Here is a 20754-nt window from a genome sequence, read left to right as displayed (position 1 = left end):
GCAAATAACACGTGTAGAACATCTTGAGTGGAGCACGGGCTGACTGGGGCATCTTGACCCTGTAGAAAGACCTCACGCAGGGGGCTAAAGTGAATGATTCAACAGGGAGTGAATGTGGGGTAATGTTCAGTTGACACCACTCTGCAGTCTCCTCCTAAAGTATTAGGTAAAAATTAATAACCACATTCCCATTGAGCATGCTTTTAAGACATGTGAATCCTTTGAGGAAAAAGTATAAAAATCAAGCCAATTAAATTACTGTTGGGGGTTCCTTAATTTCAGCTTGAAGAAACTGCTAGACAGAGTAGTCAAAACTCTGCTCCATGGGCTTGAGTAGGATTGTGACCAGAGGGTTTTCCAGGCAGCCAAGGCCTTGCCTCCAGGGAATCCAAGACAGACCAGAGGGCTGAGGAGACCAGACCTGGAGAGAAGAAGCCGTCCATAGAATTGGTGACCACCTTCTCTGTTTGCGTAGCAGGGATTGCGTGAAGCTAGCGCAGGGCCTGTTTGTGCATGTTTGTGAAAGAGAGGCTCGCTAAGAGGAATGTATAGCTCTTAACATATAGTTCTTAATGTTTAACAGAGGAGTTATGTGCATAATGTAACCCTTTACCACTTGTGTAATTCCTTCTCAATAAACTGCTGCGCATGCAAGATAATTATTGTGGACCTTTTTCATTGGTATGACAGTAATCTGCTCCAATGGGAGCCATTAAAGATCCATTTCAGGGGTAGTAGTGCCCCCTGGTGCCAACATTGAGCACAAGGAATTAAACATGGCTAACCAGATTTTGAAAAGTTCCAATCCCAGGCCACAATTTTATAGCAGTCAGAGATCCCTGAAAAAGATTCAGGGTTAGTCAACAGTGGGAACTTACATGGGCATAGCTACATCTCTCAGGGGTGTGAAAAATCCACACCCTTAAGAGACATAGCTACACTGGCCTATCCCTCGATGTAGACAGAGTTAATTCGATGGAAGAATTCTTCTGTTGACCTAGCTACTACCTCTTGGCATAAGTAATCCACCTCCCCCAACTGGAGAACCTCTCCCATTGGCATAGTGTCTATGCCGACACACCACAGCGGCACAGGTGCAGCTGGGCCACTGTAGCAGTTTAAGTGTAGACAAGTCCTTAGAGTTAAAAAGTTGCCAGCTGTGCGTACAATGGTGTAATGGATTTTACCTTCAAGGTATGTGTAATGTTGACCATAAAATCGTAGCTTTAATTGCCTTTGGATAAATTGATGTAGATGACTCATAATATAACAAATCTTTCCATTTTTAAACCACAGTACGCTGGTCTAGTGGATGAGAGAAAGCAGTAGATGTGATATATCTGCCTTTTAATTGGCTTTTGATATATTCCTACATGACGTTCTCATAAGCAATCTGGGGAAATGTGATCTAGATGAAATTACTGTAAAGTGGGCACATAACTCTTTGAAGAATCCTATTCAGAGTAGTCTATTAATAGGACTTACCTAGTGGGCTCCCCTGGGGGTCTGTCCTGGGTCTGGTACTGGTCAGTATTTTCATTAATGACTTGAATAATGGAGCGGAGATTATGGTTATAACAGTTGGAAATGACACTAAGCTCTGAGGAGCTGGTCTTTGAAGGACAGGATCAGACTTCAAAATGACCTTGACAAATTAAGAGAATTGGTCTGAAATCAACAAGATGAAATTCAATAAAGACAAGCGCAAAGCACTATACATAGGAAGGAAAAATCAAATGCACAACTACAAAATGGGGAATAACTGTCAAGGTAGTAGTTCTGCAGAAAAGGATCTGGGACCTATAGTGGATCAGAAACTGAACATGAGCCAACAATGATGATGCAGTTGCAAAAAAGGTTAATATAATTCAGGAGTGTTGTATGTAAGTTATGGGAGGTAATGGTCCCCCTCTGTTAGGCATTGGTGAGGTCTCAGCTGGCGTACTGTGTCCAGTTTGGGGCGCCAGACATCAAGAAAGATGTGGACAAAGTAGAGAGAGCCCAGAAGAGATGGTAAAAGGTTTAGAAAACCTGACATATGAGGAAAGTTTGAAAAACAAATAAACCCACCTGGGCATGTTTAGTCTCAAGAAAAGAAGGCTGAGGGGGGACTTGATAAGTTTTCAAATATGTTATAAAGAGGACAGTGATTGATTGTTCATGTCCACTGAAGGTAGAACAAGAACTAAGGCTTAATCTGCGATAAGGGAGGTTTAGATTAGCTATTAGGAAAAATTGTGTAATTATAAAGGTAGTTAAGCACTGGAATAGGTTATGAAGGGAGGCTGTTGAATCCTCCTCATTGGAGGTTTTAAAGAACAGCTTGGACAAACACCTGTCAGGGATGGTGTAGAACGGTTTACTTGGCCCTGCCTCAGCGCAAGGGGCTGGATTAGATAAGCTCTTGAGGTCCCTTCCAGACAGAGCCATCCCTAGGGTATGGCAAATTGGGGCTACCGCTCCGGGCCCTGCGCTTTGAGGGGCCCAATGCTTTGTGAGGAGGAGGCAGGGGGTAGGAGAGCAGGGGTGGGGGTGAGGAGGAGCCCCCCCAACCTCCTCCTCTCCCCAGTGCTTCCTGTCCGCCCTGCCGATCAGCGCCTCCCCCTCCCTGACTCCCAGCACCTACTGCTAATCAATTGTTTTGCAGTGTCTGGAGGTGCTGGGGGGAGGAGCGAGGGTGCAATGTGTGAGGGGGAGGGGGCAGAACTGGTGGGGAAGAGGTGGGGTGGGGCCTTGGGTGGATCCGGGTGGGAGTACCCCCTGGCAGATAGGCCCAGAGTTTCTATATCCTGGGCCCCAGACCCCCCTAGGGCTATGCTAAACATCTATTGAAAGCTTGGGATTTACTAATTTTTGGCTCATAACTGGTAAATTAAAAAATATTCTAGTAATCGCCTAGCTATTGAACAAGACCCTAACAAATTTAGAATTCATTTTGGAAATTCTTGGCTGCTTTTCTTTCTGTGTAATACACATCGGATAATTCCTTTTTGGTGCACCAGCATTATTGGTTTTAGCACGCTTTTGTGGGAATGGCACACTTGTATTGGTAAAATATGCATTTGTGCTATGGTTTAAGTTGCAATATTAAAACCTAATTAATTTTACAGAATGTACTTGTGACTGTAAGAGCACCCCAGTGCCAGGTAGCAAAGGGCTCTCTGGTATTTAACAGTAAATCTCAGCTGGCCTGACCAGCTCAATGCACCTCACACTGTTGCCATGATATTCATTTAAAAGTTGTCTTGTAATATATCATTTGAAAACTAATAACACATTGGTTGTTGATATCACTGGGAAATGTATGTAATAACATTGTGTGTGAAATTATGAATGCTCTAATACTGTGTTTTGGAGACTGTAAACAGACAAAGGAGAAGGGCAAAAACCTCTGTCTCAATTGCAAACAGAGCCAGGTGTGACCAGGACTGGAACAATGGGCTGTTCACTTGTTTGTGAGATTGCAGGAAGATCATTTGCACTGTAAGCCACAGGAGACTGCAAAAGTAATGTGGTATCTGCTCCCTAGTGGATATGGGAAGCTGAGCCTCCAGGAGGGTTTTCTGACTTTGAAGACAAAAACTTTGGGGATATAAAGATCTGCTTGAAAGACTTTTGGGGGATCTACCAAGTGAGAGAAGCAAAATGCTACGTTCTTTGACCTGTGAAAGATGGGTTCTCCTGCTAATCCAGCTGGAGAATGCTGACCCCTTGATGTGAATAAGAAACTAGATTAGGCAAAGATGTATCTTGCTAAAGTTAAGTTTTAGACACTAGAAATACTATTATTTTGTTTATAATCCTTTCATATCTCTTGCACTTTAACAAACAAATTTAAGAGAGATTTTTTTAATAAACCTATTCTTAGTTTTACTGCAAATCATCTCAGTGCTGTGTATTGGGGTGGAGTGTAGAACTCCAGCTGAGTTAACAGGTTGGTGTGTGTACTGGCTTTTTGGAGGTAGTGAAATTGGTGTTACTGAGCACTCAGAGGTCAGAGGGACTGGACGCTGCATGGGAGACAGTTTTGGGGAGAATTGGGACCAGAGGAGGTGTTGGGGTCACCCTGCAAGGAGTAGCTGGTCTGGTGGAAGCAGGGGTGAAACCATTGTGCTGTGAGCGGGCTGCTTGTGTAAGGATTCTGTGCCAAAGCTGTGCAGCCCAGAGGCATCCAGAGTTAGAGGGCAGGTGGGACAAAACCTCTTACTGGTCAGGGTGAACTCCCAAAGTGTCTCAGTGCTACAGTACATTTCCTAGTGTGCTGTAAAGTTTTATGATAAAACTAAATAGTATTATATGATGTAGCGTCTTTCAGCTTCTTAGGGTTGACTGGCTTGCAGAACCTTAAGCAAGCAAAAATGTGGTAATATGCAATGAGTCTTTCAATTAGCATGAAACGAAATTCTCTTTTAGCTCAAAAGTAAAACCCTCTTCTTTGGTACACCTGCCGTTTGGCCAGTATTGGCTCTGTCCCGGCAACCAGTTCAAATAGGAAAAATGAATCTAAACTAGATGAAATTCCTTTTTGGTGCACCAGCATTATTGGTGTTGGCACACTTTCGAGGGGAACTAGCTGTTGCTGCACGGTCAGCTGAGAGAACTCGCGCACTGTGGCATTCGTCTTTTTGTGCATTTAAACTAAACGTTACATTATTCTCTACCGTTCAGGGCTTATTTCCCATTGGTTGAACAGTCTAATGAAGGATCATTTGTTTTGATTGGAGCAAAATGTTAGGCTATTATTTTAATCCTCTCTACAGCGTTTCTCTTAAGTGTAGCAGAAGCCGAGCCGTGCCAGGCAGTGCTAGCTCTAGCAACTGGCTGACCTTTGTGTGGTAAATGTCGGCGGTGCTCACTCAATCTTTCAGATTCCAGTTGCCTTTTTAACCTGTGCTCAGGACACTGCCTTAAGCTACTCTCTGAAGAACCGCTTCTCTAGTCTAAGCCATATTGTACCCAGTGTATACGTACAGTTGGGCTGTCTGATTATCACAAGACTTAATTGTGTTTATAGCTGTGTATTAATTGTATTACAGCTCAATCTGCAGTGTTGGTGAGTAAGTTTTGAGTCTTGGGTTGTGTCTACACTACAAATGCTGCAGTGGCGCAGCTGTGCTGCTGTGTTACTGTAGTGTAGACATTTACTACAGCGATGGGAAAACCCCTTCCATTGCAGTAGTAATGAATACCCTCAAGTACCTCTTGAGAAGTGGTAGCTAGGTTGATGGAAGAATTTTTTCCATCAACCTAGCAGTGTCTGCACCATGACTATGGTTGGCTTAACTATGTCTCTTGGGTGTGAATTTTTCACACCCCCTAAGCAATATAGCTAGATTGACTGAAGTTTTAGGTAAACCAGACCTTGGTTACAGCTTTCATAGATTGATATATTTCCAAGGCCAGAATGGACCACTGTAATCCTCTAATCTGACCTCCTGTATAATACAGACCATAGAACTTCCCCAAAATAATTTCTAGTGCAGATCTTTTAGAAAAACATCCAATTGTGATTTTAAAATCATCAGTGATGGAGAATCCACCACAATCCTTAGTAAGTTGTTCCAGTGGTTAACTGCTCCAGCCGTTAAAAGGTATGCCTTATTTCCAGTCTGTATTTATCGATCTTCAACTTCTAGCCCAGGGCTAGGCAACCTATGGCAAGTGTGCCAAAGGCGGCACGCGAGCTGATTTTCAGTGGCACTCACGCTGCCTGGGTCCTTGCCACCGGTCCGGGGGGCTCTGCTTCTTAATTTAATTTTAAATGAAGCTTCTTAAACATTTTAAAAACCTTATTTACTTTACATACAACAGTAGTTTAGTTATATATTATAGACTTCTAGAAAGAGACCTTCTAAAATAGTTAAAATGTATTACTGGCACGCGAAACCTTAAATTAGAGTGAATAAATGAAGACTTGGCACACCACTTCTGAAAGGTTGCCGACCCCTGTTCTAGCCATTGGATCATGTTCTACCTTTCTCTGATAGATTGAGGAGCCCTCTATTAAATATTTATTCCCCATGTAGATTCTTATAGTCTCTAATCAAGTCTCTGAACCCTCTCCAGTGTATCAATATCCTTGAATCGCGGGCATCAGAACTGGACACCGTATTCCAGGAGTGGTTGCACTGTTGCCAGCTATAGAGATAAAATAACCTCTCTACTCCTACTTGAGGTTCCCCTGTTTGTGCATCCCAGGATTGTATTAGCTCTTTTGGCCACAGCATCACAGTGGGAACTCATGTTCAGCTGACTGAAAAATGATTTGGAGGTTATGGTGGACAATCACTGCTTCCCAGGATAGAATTCCCCATTCTGTAAGTTTTTGGCTCACTTCCCCCCCCCCCCACCCGTTTCTAGATGTACACATTTATATTTAGCCATATTAAAAACACTGTTTGCTTGCACCCAGTTTACCAAGCAATCCAGATCATTCTGTATCAGTGACCTGTCCTCTTCATTGTTTACCATCTGCACATTTTCAGTGACTATTGTTTTCTTCCAGCTTGAGAGAAATAACTATCAAAAATTACACCACCACATCGAGTTCAGGGTGTTCACTGCTCAACTGTGTTGAAAGGGCTTCATGACTCCATGCTCTCTTTACAAGATGCCTGGAAGGAACTTTCATTTCTGTCTCTTGAAGTGGTTCTCCTCTGTATTTGAGGGCTAAAAAGCTTTGCAAGGTGCCTCATAAAATAGAAGGATTCTTACAACACTGTATAAACTAAGAAGTCTGAACAGTGCTATAAAAGTAAGGCGACCAGTTTTCTACTTCAAGTATTTTATAATCTAAGGGTCTGATGATCTGTAGTTTTGTTTGGGTAAATGCTAGACTCCAGGGGGTAGAACCTTTTCTAGGTAGTACCATACAAATTGGTGGTGCTATAGTCAATATAACTTTATAAACTATTAAACCGTATATAATTAGTAATTGCAAACTAGGCGTTCCCCAGTGCGATGTGAGGCACCACTTCTGAGTGGATGTTTAGCAATAGTAAGGGCCACTAGTGGCATGGCTCCTGCACGAGCTCTAGGAGGCAGTGCACAGGTACTGAGCCTCCTTGCTACCATTCATAAAATGTGTCGATTAAAGGACTGAGCCCCATTCCAGACTCTCAGGGAGGACAGTCCTGCCCTCTCCTTGCCCTGGCATATGAGTAGGTGAAAACTGGAAGTACAAACTCAGTTTCCTATAGCTTATGGAGGTTATTCTCATGTATGGGGCAATTCTGCCCTAAGTAAATGGGCAGGTGTCCTTTTCAGAGTCTCATCTTCTTCCTCCACAGATCTGCTTCCTGTGTTGTCACTATAGCCACGTTTACAACAGTAGGAAACAGAATTTTGAACAGTTAATTTAAATAATGTTTTCAACCTTCTTTCTGCCCTGACTCTCCATATCCTGTTAATCCAAGGACTCTCTGGGTGAGACTGCTCTGTGATCATTTTGTCCTTCAACTTTCCCTTCAGCATATTTCTCTAAATACCCCCCTCCCCCATCACATACCTTTCTATACCCAAAACACTTGCAGAGACTCCTCCACGTATCAAATTAAGATTCAGCCTTCAAGAACGTTCAACTCTCCTTTCAAGGGACTTGTCCACTGATCCCAGTGTGGGGGCCACAGTGGATGGACAGCCAGAGGAGGCAAAGAATTCTTACCAGTGATCAGTGAAATAATGAGGGCTTAGATTGCCTAGCTTAATGTCGTCAGGGGAGGATAGGGGAGGGCCATTATAGTTCATTTAAACGGGCCAGTGTAATTGCAGCAAATTAAAATTCTTTTTTACATTTAAAAATGTACTCTGTACTGCATGCACACCCAGATATCTCAAATTCTTGAATACATTGACGTTCTGTACCTTGAGGGAACACCCTGCACCCCCATGTTCATCCTTATAATATGATACTGTGGTATGCAAAGTTTGTCATGTCGGGTGTCTTTGGAAGGCTCATGATGCACTGAGCATTGTTGTAATATTATAGTAATTATTGTTATAGGTTATGTATGTAGTTATGAGACTGAAAATGTGTCCTCGTAGCTTAAAACAAGCCCAGACAAAAACTCTCCAAGAGCAGAGGGGCAGTTCATACCTCATCAGGGCACGTATGGGACAAACCCAGCCCAGCCTCACAGGAACAAAGGACACTGGCCTAGGTAGCAAGAAAGGATCTGTTGCACTCTCAAGTGAGTCACCGCCCTTTCCTTGGTCAGTTTGGGACTGCGATGAGGTAATGCTCACCTGACTCTCAAGGGTGGTGGGGGGCAGAGCCAAGAGGGAAGAAAGAACATGATAAAAGGGAGAGACGTATGCCATGCTCTTCTTCTCTTCCACCTCCATCTACAGACATCACCACCAAGCGACTGAAGCGCTGATCAAAGGGGCAAGCCTGGCTGAAGGGCAACCAGCCAGCCTGTGGTGAGAAGCATCTAAGTTTTCAACACTGAAACACTGAAAGTGTTGAGATCAGCTTAGAATGCGTTTTGCCTTTATTTCATTTGACCAAATCCGACTTATGCTTTGACTTGTAATCACTTAAAATTTATCTTTGTAGTTAATAAATCTGTTTATTCTACCTGAAGCAGTGCATTTGGTTTGAAGCATGTCAGAGAGTCCCCTTGGGATAAAAGCCTGGTACATATCAATTTCTTTGTTAAATTGACAAACTCTCATAAGCTTGCAGCATCCAGTGGGCATAACTGGACACTGCAAGACGAAGGTTTCTAGGATTGTGTCTGGGACCGGAGATATTGGCTAGTGTCATTTGGTTGCACAATCCAAGGAGCAGTTTACATGCCAGAGGCTGTATGTGAACAGCCCAGGAGTGGGGGTTCTCACAGCAGAGCAGGGTCAGGCTGGCCCCCAGAGTCAAGGTTTGGAGTGACCTAGCAGATCACCAATCCGGATAACACCAGGGGAACGTCTCACGTAAGGAGGCTTTGCAATACTACAGCTTGAGTGAGCACTAACCAGAGGTCAGTTAAAACCAGTGTTGGAGTTATGCCAGGTCTTATCTGCCAACTGGTGTCTAGAGTTAAACAGCAATTATTAAGGCATCACACATGGTGGCTAGACTCACTAACTGTTTAGCTGAAATTTTATACTGAGATTCACCGTGGTGTGTTGACCGCAGCCATCCTAAGTTAGACAAAATGGAACCTCCTTCTAGCCATGGGCTCTGTATTAAACTTGTCTCCACTGGAAGCTGGTCTTTGTATATGTTACACCCAGCAGGGCTGAGCCCTGACAGTTCAGTACTCTCTGGTCTCTGGTGATTTATCTGGTATCCTAAAAGGTGGTAGTAAAGAGGGTGAGACTAGTGCTGGCAGGTGAAATCCAATACTGATGTAACATTATTCGTGGAATTCAGGGGTAAGCCCAGAAACTCCTTGGTGTCAATTCATCCTTGGACCAGCACTACTGATTTCAGTGTACTTCCAACTGAGATGGATTTAACCCTGTTGTCCAAAAATCAGAAATAGATGTACGGTACTGCATTTCCTGATACACCGTCTTTGTAGAACCTTCAGTATAGGTGGGCTCTGAAGCACATCAGTAATTTTTATCCAGCCACTTCTCCCAAAATAACCTACTGTACTTGGATCACTTCCAGTCTGACTTCCACCTTTTCACAGCACTGGAACTGCCCTTCTAGTAGTGTTCATTGAGCTCTTTTTGTTTTGACCATGGCTCCCTCCTATTTTTTCCTTTTAACCCATTTTATTCACCTGTTTCCTTCACTTTGTGTATGTAATACTTTATCTGCAGTCTGTCCAAGATAGCACGATGGGGATGAATGTGACTCTGTCTTCTCTTAGTTTGTCTGATATAGATAACAAAGCTGAAACTGTCCAATCCTCACCTCCTTCCATACATGTATTTTGACTGTACCAAATGTACTGTAAGCACACTGATCCTGATTAAGAATTCCAGAGAATGTGTACTGAAGGACTATCCCTGAAGTGGACAGATGCCAATTCAGATACTGCTATATCTGATGAAGTGGGCTGTAGCTCACGAAAGCTTATGCTCTAATAAATTTGTTAGGGTACGTCTACACTACGAAATTAGTTCGAATTTATAGAAGCCGGTTTTATTGAAATCGGTTGTATACAGCCGATTGTGTGTGTCCACACAATAAAATGATCTATGTGCTCTAGTCGGCGGACCGCATCCACAGTACAAGGCTAGCGTCGACTTCCGGAGCATTGCACTATGGGTAGCTATCCCACAGCTATCCCACAGTTCCCGCAGTCTCCGCCGCCCCTTTGAATTCTGGGTTGAGATCCCAATGCCCGGATGATGCAAAACAGTGTCGCGGGCGGTACTGGGTACATGTCGTCAGGCCCCTCCCTCCCCCGTCACAGCAACGGCAGACAATAGATTCGCGCCTCTTTACCTGGGTTACCTGGGTTACCTGTGCAGACAACATGGAGCCCGCTCAGCTGAGCTCACCGTCACCATATGTCCTCTGGGTGCCGGCAGACGTGGGACTGCATTGCTACACAGCAGGAGCTGCTAACTGCCTTTTGGCGGTAGACGGTGCAGTAGACTGGTAGCCTTCATCGGCGATCTGGGTGCTGGCAGCCGTGGGGCTTGCCTTTTGGCAGTAAATGGTGTATTACGACTATTAGCCGTCCTATTACAAGTCGGGTCATCGCACGTTAGCAGAGTCTTCCCCGAGCAGCCGATTGTGCAATAGGCCTGAAGACCATCGTCATACGCCGCCTCGTATTTGCTGCCAAGCACCCAGAAAGATGCCGAGGGCTATCAGTCACGCTGCACCATCGTCTTAAGATGTAAAAAATAGATTTGCTCTGTATTCATTTGCTTCCCCCTCCCTCCATCAAATCAACGGCCTGCTAAGCCCAGGGTTTTCAGTTTAATCTTTGGGGGGAACATTCTGTGTGACAGTTGTTTGTGTTTCTCCCTGATGCACAGCCACCATTCTTGATTTTAATTCCCTGTACCTGTACGCCATGTCGTCACTCAGCCCGCCCTCCCTCCTTCCCCTAGTCCGTCAGATACTACGTTTGCGCCACAGCTCAGAGAGCCGAGAAGCGGTTCGCGCCTTTTCTTTGAATTCTGGGTTGAGATTCCAATGCCCGGATGATGCAAAACAGTGTCGCGGGCGGTTCTGGGTACATGTCGTCAGGCCCCTCCCCCCTCGTCACAGCAACGCAGACAATAGATTCGCGCCTTTTTACCTGGGTTATCTGTGCAGACAACAAACCACGGCAAGCATGGAGCCCGCTCAGCTCAGCTGAGCTCACCGTCACCATATGTCCTCTGGGTGCTGGCAGACGTAGGACTGCATTGCTACACAGCAGCAGCTGCTAACTGCCTTTTGGCGGTAGACGGTGTAGCATGACTGATAGCTGTGGGGCTGGCAGACGTAGGGCTGCATTGCACCAGCCCCTTGCCAGGCGATGGTATATTATGACTGGTACCCGTCGTCATCGTATTGGTGTGGCTGTCAATCATGGCCACCTGGGCAGACATGCTACTGTTTCGATGATGATGGCTACCAGTCGTAATATACTATTTTCTGCCATTTGCCCAGTATTGGCCTCTTCTGGGTGCTTAGCAGACGAGGGCGATGCTGGCGGACGTGGGGCTGGCAGACGTGGGGCTGCATTGCTACACAGCAGCAGCCCCTTGCCTTTTGGCAGATGATGGTATTTTATGATTGGTATCCGTCATCGTCATACTGGAGAGGCTATCACTCATGCTGCACCGTTGGCTGCCAGCTTAAGATGTAAAAAATAGATTTGTTCTGTATTCATTTGCTTCCCCTTCCTCCGTGAAATCAATGGCCTGCTAAGCCCAGGGTTTTCAGTTTAATCTTTGGGGGGACCATTCTGTGTGACAGTTGTTTGTGTTTCTCCCTGTTCCTGTACCTGTACGCCATGTCGTCACTCGGCCCTCCCTCCCTCCCGCCCTCCCTCCTTCTCCTGGTCCATCAGATACTACTTTCGCGCCTTTTTTCTGACCAGGCGCCATAGCTAGCACTGGGATCATGGAGCCCGCTCAGATCACCGCGGCAATTATGAGCACTATGAACACCACGCGCATTGTCCTGGAGTCTATGCAGAGCCAGGACATGCCAAGGCGAAACCCGGACCAGGCGAGGAGGCGATTGCAGCGCGGCGACGAGAGTGATGAGGAAATTGACATGGACATAGACCTCTCACAAGGCACAGGCCCCAGCAATGTGGAAATCATGGTGTCACTGGGGCAGGTTCATGCCGTGGAACGCCGATTCTGGGCCCAGGAAACAAGCACAGACTGGTGGGACCGCATCGTGCTGCAGGTATGGGACGATTCCCAGTGGCTGCGAAACTTTCGCATGCGTAAGGGCACTTTCATGGAACTTTGTGACTTGCTTTCCCCTGCCCTGAAACGCCAGGATACCAGGATGAGAGCCGCCCTCACAGTTGAGAAGCGAGTGGTGATAGCCCTGTGGAAGCTTGCAACGCCAGACAGCTACCGGTCAGTCGGGAATCAATTTGGAGTGGGCAAATCTACGGTGGGGACTGCTGTGATCCAATTTGCCAGGGCAATGAAAGACCTGGTGATAGCAAGGGTAGTGACTCTGGGCAACGTGCAGTCAATAGTGGATGGTTTTGCTGAAATGGGATTCCCAAACTGTGGCGGGGCCATAGACGGAACCCATATCCCTATCTTGTCACCGGAGCACCAAGCCACCGACTACGTAAACCGCAAGGGGTACTTTTCAATGTTGCTGCAAGCCCTGGTGGATCACAAGGGACGTTTCACCAACATCAACGTGGGATGGCCGGGAAAGGTACATGATGCTCGCGTCTTCAGGAACTCTGCTCTGTTTTGAAAGCTGGAGGAAGGGACTTTCTTCCCGGACCAGAAAGTGACCATTGGGGATGTTGAAATGCCTATCATGATCCTTGGGGACCCAGCCTACCCCTTAATGCCATGGCTCATGAAGCCGTACACAGGCAGCCTGGACAGGAGTCAGGACCTGTTCAACTACAGGCTGAGGAAGTGCCGAATGGTGGTGGAATGTGCATTTGGACGTTTAAAAGCGCGCTGGCGCAGCTTACTGACTCGCTCAGACCTCAGCGAAAAGAATATCCCCATTGTTATTGCTACTTGCTGTGCTCTCCACAATATCTGTGAGAGTAAGGGGGAGACCTTTATGGCGGGGTGGGAGGTTGAGGCAACTTGCCTGGCCGCTGATTACGCGCAGCCAGACACCAGGGCGGTTAGAGGAGCACAGCAGGGCGCGGTGCGCATCAGAGAAGCTTTGAAAACGAGTTTTGTGACTGGCCAGGCTACTGTGTGAAACTTCTGTTTGTTTCTCCTTGATGAACCCTCCAACCCCCCCCCCCGACCCGGTTCACTCTACTTCCCTGTAAACCAACCACCCCACCCCACCCTCCCCTCCCGCTTGCAGAGGCAATAAAGTCATTTTTTTTAACATTCATGCATTCTTTATTAGTTCCTTACAGAGGTAGGGGGATAATTGCCAAGGTAGCCTGGGATGGGTGGGGGAGGAGGGATGGAAAAGGACACACTGCATTTTAAAACTTTAAGTCTTATTGAAGGCCAGCCTTCTGATGCTTGGGCGATCATCTGGGGTGGAGTGACTGGGTGGACAGAGGCCCCCCCACCGTGTTCTTGGGCGTCTTGGTGAGGAGGCTATGGAACTTGGGGAGGAGGGCTGTTGGTTACACAGGGGCTGTAGCGGCGGTCTCTGCTCCTGCTGCCTTTCCTGCAACTCAACCATAAGCTCGAGCATATCAGTTTGATGCTCCAGCAGACGGAGCATCGACTCTTGCCTTCTGTCAGCAAGCTGACGCCACCTATCGTCTTCAGCCCGCCACTTGCTCTGTTCTTCCCACGATTCAGCCCGCCACCTCTCCTCTCGTTCATATTGGGCTTTTCTCATCTCCGACATTGACTGCCTCCACGCATTCTGCTGTGCTCTATCAGCCTGGGCGGACATCTGCAGCTCCGTGAACATCTCGTCCCTCGTCCTACGTTTTCTCTTTCTAATGTTCACGAGCCTCTGCGAAGGAGAAACATTTGCAGCTGGCGGAGGAGAAGGGAGAGGTGGTTAAAAAAGACACATTTTAGAGAACAATGGGTACACTCTTTCATTACAAGGTCGCATATTTCGGCCTGCAGGCAGCCATCGTAGGCCACAGTGTTTTGGCTTTTTTAACCTTCTTAACATGCGGGAAAGGTTGCAAACAGCAGCACATTTCCCATATCAAGGATGAATTGGGTTGTCCATTTAAAATGGGGTTTCAATGTAAAAGGAGGGGGCTGCAGTTTCCCGGTTAACATGCGGCACAAACACAAGTAAACCCCCCCCCCCCCCACACACACACACGATTCTCTGGGATGATCACTTCACCCCTCCCCCCACCGCGTGGTTAACAGCGGGGAACATTTCTGGTCAGAAGAGCAGGAACGGGCGCCTCTGAATGTCCCCTTAATAAAATCACCCCATTTCAACCAGGAGAGCTTTCTGGAGATGTCCCTGGAGGATTTCCGCTCCATCCCCATACACGTTAACAGACTTTTCCAGTAGATGTACTGGCCGCGATTGCCAGGGCAAAGTAATCATTAAACACGCTTGCTTTTTTTTTGTAATGTTTAGAAATAGTTACAAAGTTACACTCACCAGAGGTCTCCTGTGTGCCCTGAGGGTCTTGGGTGAGTTCGGGGGTTACTGGTTCCAGGTCCAGGGTCACAAACATATCCTGGCTGTTGGGGAAACCGGTTTCTCCGCTTCCTTGCTGCTGTGAGCTACCTACAGTACCTCCATCGTCATCTTCCTCGTTCCCCGAACCGTCTTCCCTGTGTGTTTCTCCAGTGAGAGAGTCATAGCACACGGTTGGGGTAGTGGTGGCTGCACCCCCTAGGATCGCATGCAGCTCCGCGTAGTAGCGGCAAGTTTGCGGCTCTGCCCCGGACCTTCCGTTTGCTTCTCTGGCTTTGTGGTAAGCTTGCCGTAGCTCCTTAATTTTCACGCGGCACTGCTGTGTGTCCCTGTTATGGCCCCGGTCCTTCATGGCCTTGGAGATCTTTTCTAATACTTTTCCATTTCTTTTACTGCTACGGAGTTCAGCTATCACTGCTTCATCTCCCCATATGGTGAGCAGATCTCGTACCTCCCGTTCGGTCCATGCTGGAGCTCTTTTGCGATCCTGGGAGGACTCCATCACGGTTACCTGTGCTGATGAGCTCTGCGGGGTCACCTGTGCTCTCCACGCTGGGCAAACAGGAAATGAAATTCAAACCTTCGCAGGTCTTTTCCTGTCTACCTGGTCAGTGCATCTGAGTTGAGAGTGCTGTCCAGAGCGGTCACAATGAAGCACTGTGGGATAGCTCCCGGAGGCCAATAACGTCGAATTCCGTCCACACTACCCCAATTCCGACCCGCAAAGACCGGTTTTATCGCTAATCCCCTCATCAGAGGTGGTGTAAAGAAACTGGTTTAAAGGACCCTTTAAGTCGAAAGAAAGGGCTTCGTTGTGTGGACGTGTCCAGGCTTAATTCGGTTTAACGCTGCTAAAGTCGACCTAAACCCGTAGTGTAGACCAGGCCTTAGTCTAAGGTGCCACAAGTACTCCTGTTCTTTTTGCAGATACAGACTAACACGGCTGCTACTCTGAAACCTGCTATATCCTAGTGACCTAGAGGAAATCTACCACTGACCAGATCCTGATGATCTTGTAGAGCATATGACCTTGTGGGGAGAGGTGACTGATAAACTCTTCTCTTTGGGGGGGAGAGAGAGAGAGAGAGAAAGGGGCAACCCCAAAGAATTTTCCCTATTCACCAACCATGGTATTTCTTCAATGTCTTTGATGCCAAACCTCAGGAGGTGGGGAGAAATCTTTAAGAAAGTCTTGGGAAATGTCAAGGAAATAGGGCAGCTAGTTTTTCAGCTGAAGTGTATTCAGAATGCCTCATTGATGTTCTTTAAAAGTCTGTTAAAGGGGCCCAAATTTTACATCAAGGTTCACCGAGGAAGTAACTTCTTGGCGTAAGTTTTTAAAGGTGTTCCAAGCACCTGCAGCTCCCACTGAAGTCAGTTGTAGCAGCTCTGAAAATGGGGCCATCCATATTTACCTTGGGCATAGAATAACTTTAAAGGACAAATGGGGTATGTGCGTTGCAGGGGAGAAGTGAAGGCCAGGAAAGGCCGGTATAAGGCTGAGATGAAAACGGGGGGAGGGGAAGCATTGGAACAAATAGACAGTTAGCACGGAGTGGAGAAGGTCCAGTCAAAACTAGAAAATTCTGATATCAGCGTCTGTGGGTCCCTTCTTTGGTCACTTTTACTAGCTGGAGTCTCTGGCTGGCTCCTCCCTGTAGTTTGTTTAAAGTATAATGTACCTGGGTCACTGCATCCACTTGAATTTGAATTTAATGTTTCTGACCTTGAACATCTTTCTGAATTGTTTTAAATTCAGGTAGGTAGGGGGAAGAATCCAGTCTTAACTTGAAAATTCACTTTGCTAAATACCTATTAAAAATTGTACCAAGCGTTAACAAAGTGTACTCTTGGTTGACAACTAATAAAAATGGAAGTCTCCAGTTAATTAATACCACACTACTTCTTGTTGTCAGAGTGCTTTGTCTGAACAGCTGCTCCAGGCAGAACATCAGTTTTTGAGAAAGATGTTGCTGTCTGTGAGAGTCATGGTGAATGGGTGCTCTGTAGTAAACATGCTGTGTATCGAATGCTTAAAGGCAGCTAAGCTCAATATAATTACTTGAAGGGTTTTTTCATGTTCAGTGCTATGGTTGGGATCTTATATCTTCCCACAGCATCAATCATTTAGTCCCCTTGCATACAGAGCCGGCTTTAGGAAGTGCGGGGCCCAATTCGAACAGTTTCGACGGGGCCCCAGGAGGGATGACTTAAAAAATATATATATATATATTAAAAAAAACACATGGGGCTTGTACTCACCAGGCCGCACTCCTAGTCTTTGGCAGCGGGTCCTTCACTCGCTCCAGGTCCTTCACTCGCTCCGGGTCTTCGGCGGCACTGAAGGACCCGCCGCCAAAGTGCTGCCAAAGACCCGGAGCGCCGCCGGGTGAGTAAAAATTAAAAAGGTGCCTGTAGCCAAGGAAGGGATTCTCTGCCACTTGTCCCCCACTCTGGGCGGCCCCCCAACTGGGTATGGGGCCCTCTTAGGCGCGGGGCCCGATTCGGGGGAATTGGTGGAATTGGCCTAAAGCTGGCCCTGCTTGCATACATGTATATAATATCCATTGTTTGATACGGGGGGGACAGTGAAGCTAATTTTTGGATAATAGAGGGAATGGTCAATGTTATAGGTCATGTCCTATGATACCTATTTCAGAAAGCAGCATTTTGGGTAATCTTGGTAGCACTGCATTTGTATAGTTTACCCATTCATATGACTTGTGTTTAGTGCAGCTGAGTTATTGTTGAAGTTGGAACCATAACTTTGACTTTCCTCACTTCAGTTCTACCACCGCGATAATATTGCGCAAGCATAACTAGTCTTTAAACCTTGGCTTAAAAACAAATAAAATTGGGTCAAACCTAATTTGTGTAGTAAGTGACAGTTGGTCTCTGAGACTACGTGGATTATCTCAGTGAAAGTCATGAGCTTCCTCATTCTGGAGAATGAAACAAGACGTTGCTCTTTAACTGGGTGTGCTGAACCACAAATCCCAATGTTGCTATGAAGCTATTTAGGCACGTTGCGTGGCCTACCTGAGAATGTAGAGGATGTAGCAGATTTCTTCAAACTTCCCCCTGCCATCAAGGTCTATCATCCTGTAACTTAAGTCTTTCATTACTGTTACCCTGCTCTAATGTGCACAAATTAGAAAGCTTCTTGAGTAACAATTATATTGGCTAAAGCTAACAGATCTGCCATCAGATCACTTTTAGAGTCCATTGAACTAGTAGGGCTCCAGGTGGGTAAAAGGGCCTGCCTGTGAGGATACAACTGCAGGTTAGGTACAGTATTTAAATTATGCTCTTGATAACTCCAAATTAATGCCTCTTTAAGAAAGAGGTTTTTGTTGCTGACTTCCATAGTAAGAAGTCATCAAATTCACTTGTAATCATAGAAGATTAGGGTTGGAAGAGACCTCAGGAGGTCAGTTAGTCCAACCCGCTGCTCAAAGCAGGACCAACCCCAACTGAATCAAACTTAAATTTAAAATAGTTAGTTGCAAAACATGCTGGGCAGCTGACTTCATCCAACTACTGTTTATTTAAAAGGAAGTTGTTTCTGTATTCTTGTGGTTTCTGTAGAAGTATGCTACCATAGATATTCACGTATTGACTCTGCATCCAGATAAAACTCATGGATACTTGGCCTCTTAGAGACTAGGCCATTTTAAAAAAAAAATCAACGTTTAATCTGATTTGCTTTTAATTTTATTGCAAGCCTTTCTAGTTGACATAGACCTCGGAGGGTGTGTCTACACAGCTTCTGGGAGCAATTCTTGTAGCCTGCGTGGACAGACTTGTTTTAGTGGGGCTTCCACTAGCATGCTTACAAATAGCAGTGTGGCTGTCCGGGTTCGGCCTGTGGAGCCTAGGGAGCCCAAATGTCAAAGCAGTGCCTACACAGCTATTTTTAGCACACTAGCCCAAGCCCTGCAAGTGTGAGTCTGTGGAGACTGGCTCCCGGCAGCTGTGTAGACATACCATAGAGTCCTTGGTTAAATGCGCTGCATTTAATTTCACTCGTATCCCCAGTCATTTCAGCAGTTGTGTCTAATCTAATTCCATAATAAAGAAGCAACAAACTAGACATTGTTAGTTGCCATACAAATAATCCTAGCAAAGGCAGAAAAAGGTACTGCCAGCAGTTTAAAAACAGCAGTGGGGACCTTGACCAAATAAAAGCAGTTTCAGCTTTCCTGGGGTAGATTTGTACTGGTTTTGAGGAATCAGATAGGGAATATATCTAAGCCCAGTTAAATTATTTAGATCTAACTGGATTTTTCTGTCATGGAAGGAAAGTATTTTGAAGGAAATATCCTCTCAGAGTGTATACTCAATGAGGAGCACGTCAATTATTGTTCAATAGCCCTATTGATCATCAGCATGAATCTTTGAAATAATGGACCACTTGTTGGCAAGCATAATGATGAGTCAGTTCAGCCTCAATCAAATGGGATTTTTCCAAATAACAGGTTGGACAATGGATTGGAGGCTTTTGACCATGAGAGAGAGTTTGACACTGTCTTCAGTTGTATGATGGTTACATACAAGGACCTCTGAGTCATTTTTCTGGTTAAGCGTCGTTGCCCATACTACAATGACACGGTGAGAGAGGTAATTGGACCAACTTCTGTGAGAGAAGTTTCAAGCTTACACAGAGATCTCCCATCTTGTCCGACTTACATTATAAATGGCAAATTTGCATACAGTCTCTAATTTTGACCTGGATTTTCTGACCTATTTAAAAATATTAAATTGTCTGGGTACTGTTTCTGTCTATTATAGTTCACTTGGTACATGGCCAGTGAGGAATGCTAATCTTTATTATTTTTGGTCTCTGAATTTTAAAAAAAACCCCACAAAATATCTCAGCACAATGATTTGGAGCTATTAAATTGTGCATATGGTTAGTCTGTGACCATATACCCCTATGATTATCTAGTTCGTTCCTTTCTTTTATGCCCACTTGTTGCATCTTGTTTTAAGCTAGTTTGTAAGCTCCTCATTGTATGAACCACCTCTTCTTATGTTCAGATAGCACCCTGATTCTTATTGGGGCCCCTGGATGCTACTATAATATAAATAATGGCTATGGGCCCAATTCTGCAAACACTTCAAGTCTGGTGGGACTACTCATTGGTAAAGTTAATCACGTGCAGAAGTGTGTGGCTAGACTCTAAAGTTACTTACTAGTTTCAATTGCATCTTTTTTTATATAGAATTTTCTAATTGTAGGCTTAAAGGGACATGATTTGAAACATCATTTGTCTGAATGTTGTACGTACTGTAGTGACAGGTCACACCTAAAAGTACTGTAATTTAAAAGCTAGCAAAAAAATTCTCAATTTTTTTTTTGTTTAGTCAGTTTCATCGTTCTTCTGCAAAACTTCTCCCTTGCAGAAAAGATTTGCATAAATGTAAACAGGGGAGAAGAAATACGCTATAAAAGGAATTGGAGACAAAATCGGAGCATGCTGTTTAAGTCTATTTTAGAGAATTTAAATTGGCAGCATTCTTGTAAACTTCCCATACTGGTCTCTACCCAAAGTCAAATTGCATTTGACAGTCTGACTGTTGAGGAATGCTTCACTCTAACCCCCCATTCCCCAGTTGTAAAAAGAAACAGCTGAGCTCTGAAGCGTAAAAGTTGATAAGGACTTTGTGCTTATTGAGGATGATTTCCATTGCTTAGGTTGAACAAAATCTGTTTTGATTTGATCATTCAAAATTGAATGTTGGATCTGTGCAGTAGAAAAATAAAGTTTACACATGCACGCTTGACTATACTATGTATGCTAGTGCAATACAAATATGGAAGTGCACACATATTGGTTTGTGGAATTCAGCAGTAGAAAGCGGAACTTGTAAGGGTTGCAAATGGAATAGCTATGGAGTAGTGAGCCTGTAAGTTGGAGACATGTTTTCTAAAACCAGCTTCCACACTTCCAGCTTCCCCCAGAAAACACTAGGAAAATCAATGCAGAAAACCTGCTGAGGTTGCACAGTTAGAAATAAAAAGGGTCCAACTTCAATGTTAA

The 20754-nt window shown here is 45.3% G+C and overlaps 2 protein-coding genes across 12 annotated transcripts in view; one reads left to right on the top strand and one right to left on the bottom strand.

Moving 5' to 3' along the window:
* The window catches only part of LOC135975968 (glucose 1,6-bisphosphate synthase-like), a 316498-nt gene that overhangs the window by 263241 nt on the left and 32503 nt on the right, over nt 1–20754 (top strand). For 2 of the 11 annotated variants that reach the window (XM_065570139.1, XM_065570141.1), the window contains exon 2: nt 283–13440. The exons of the other annotated variants lie outside the window; for them this stretch is intronic. In XM_065570139.1, the coding sequence (XP_065426211.1) occupies nt 12023–12853 (831 nt within the window). In that variant the 5' untranslated portion in view covers nt 283–12022 and the 3' untranslated portion in view covers nt 12854–13440. Of the gene's footprint in view, nt 1–282; nt 13441–20754 lie in introns of those variants that run through there. 11 annotated transcript variants of the gene reach the window in all.
* LOC135975953 (uncharacterized) lies at nt 13431–15596 on the bottom strand. Its single transcript, XM_065570103.1, has 2 exons — nt 14672–15596; nt 13431–14073 (listed from the first exon to the last, which is right to left on the bottom strand). The coding sequence occupies exons 1-2, from the start codon at nt 15210–15212 to the stop codon at nt 13571–13573; spliced, it is 1044 nt and encodes a 347-aa protein (XP_065426175.1). The 5' UTR covers nt 15213–15596; the 3' UTR covers nt 13431–13570.

This window comes from Chrysemys picta, chromosome 16 (assembly GCF_011386835.1).
Source record: "Chrysemys picta bellii isolate R12L10 chromosome 16, ASM1138683v2, whole genome shotgun sequence".
NCBI classification, from domain to species: Eukaryota; Metazoa; Chordata; order Testudines; family Emydidae; genus Chrysemys; species Chrysemys picta.
Note: the sequence above shows the minus strand (reverse complement) of the source record. Positions and strands in the feature narration are given on the sequence as shown.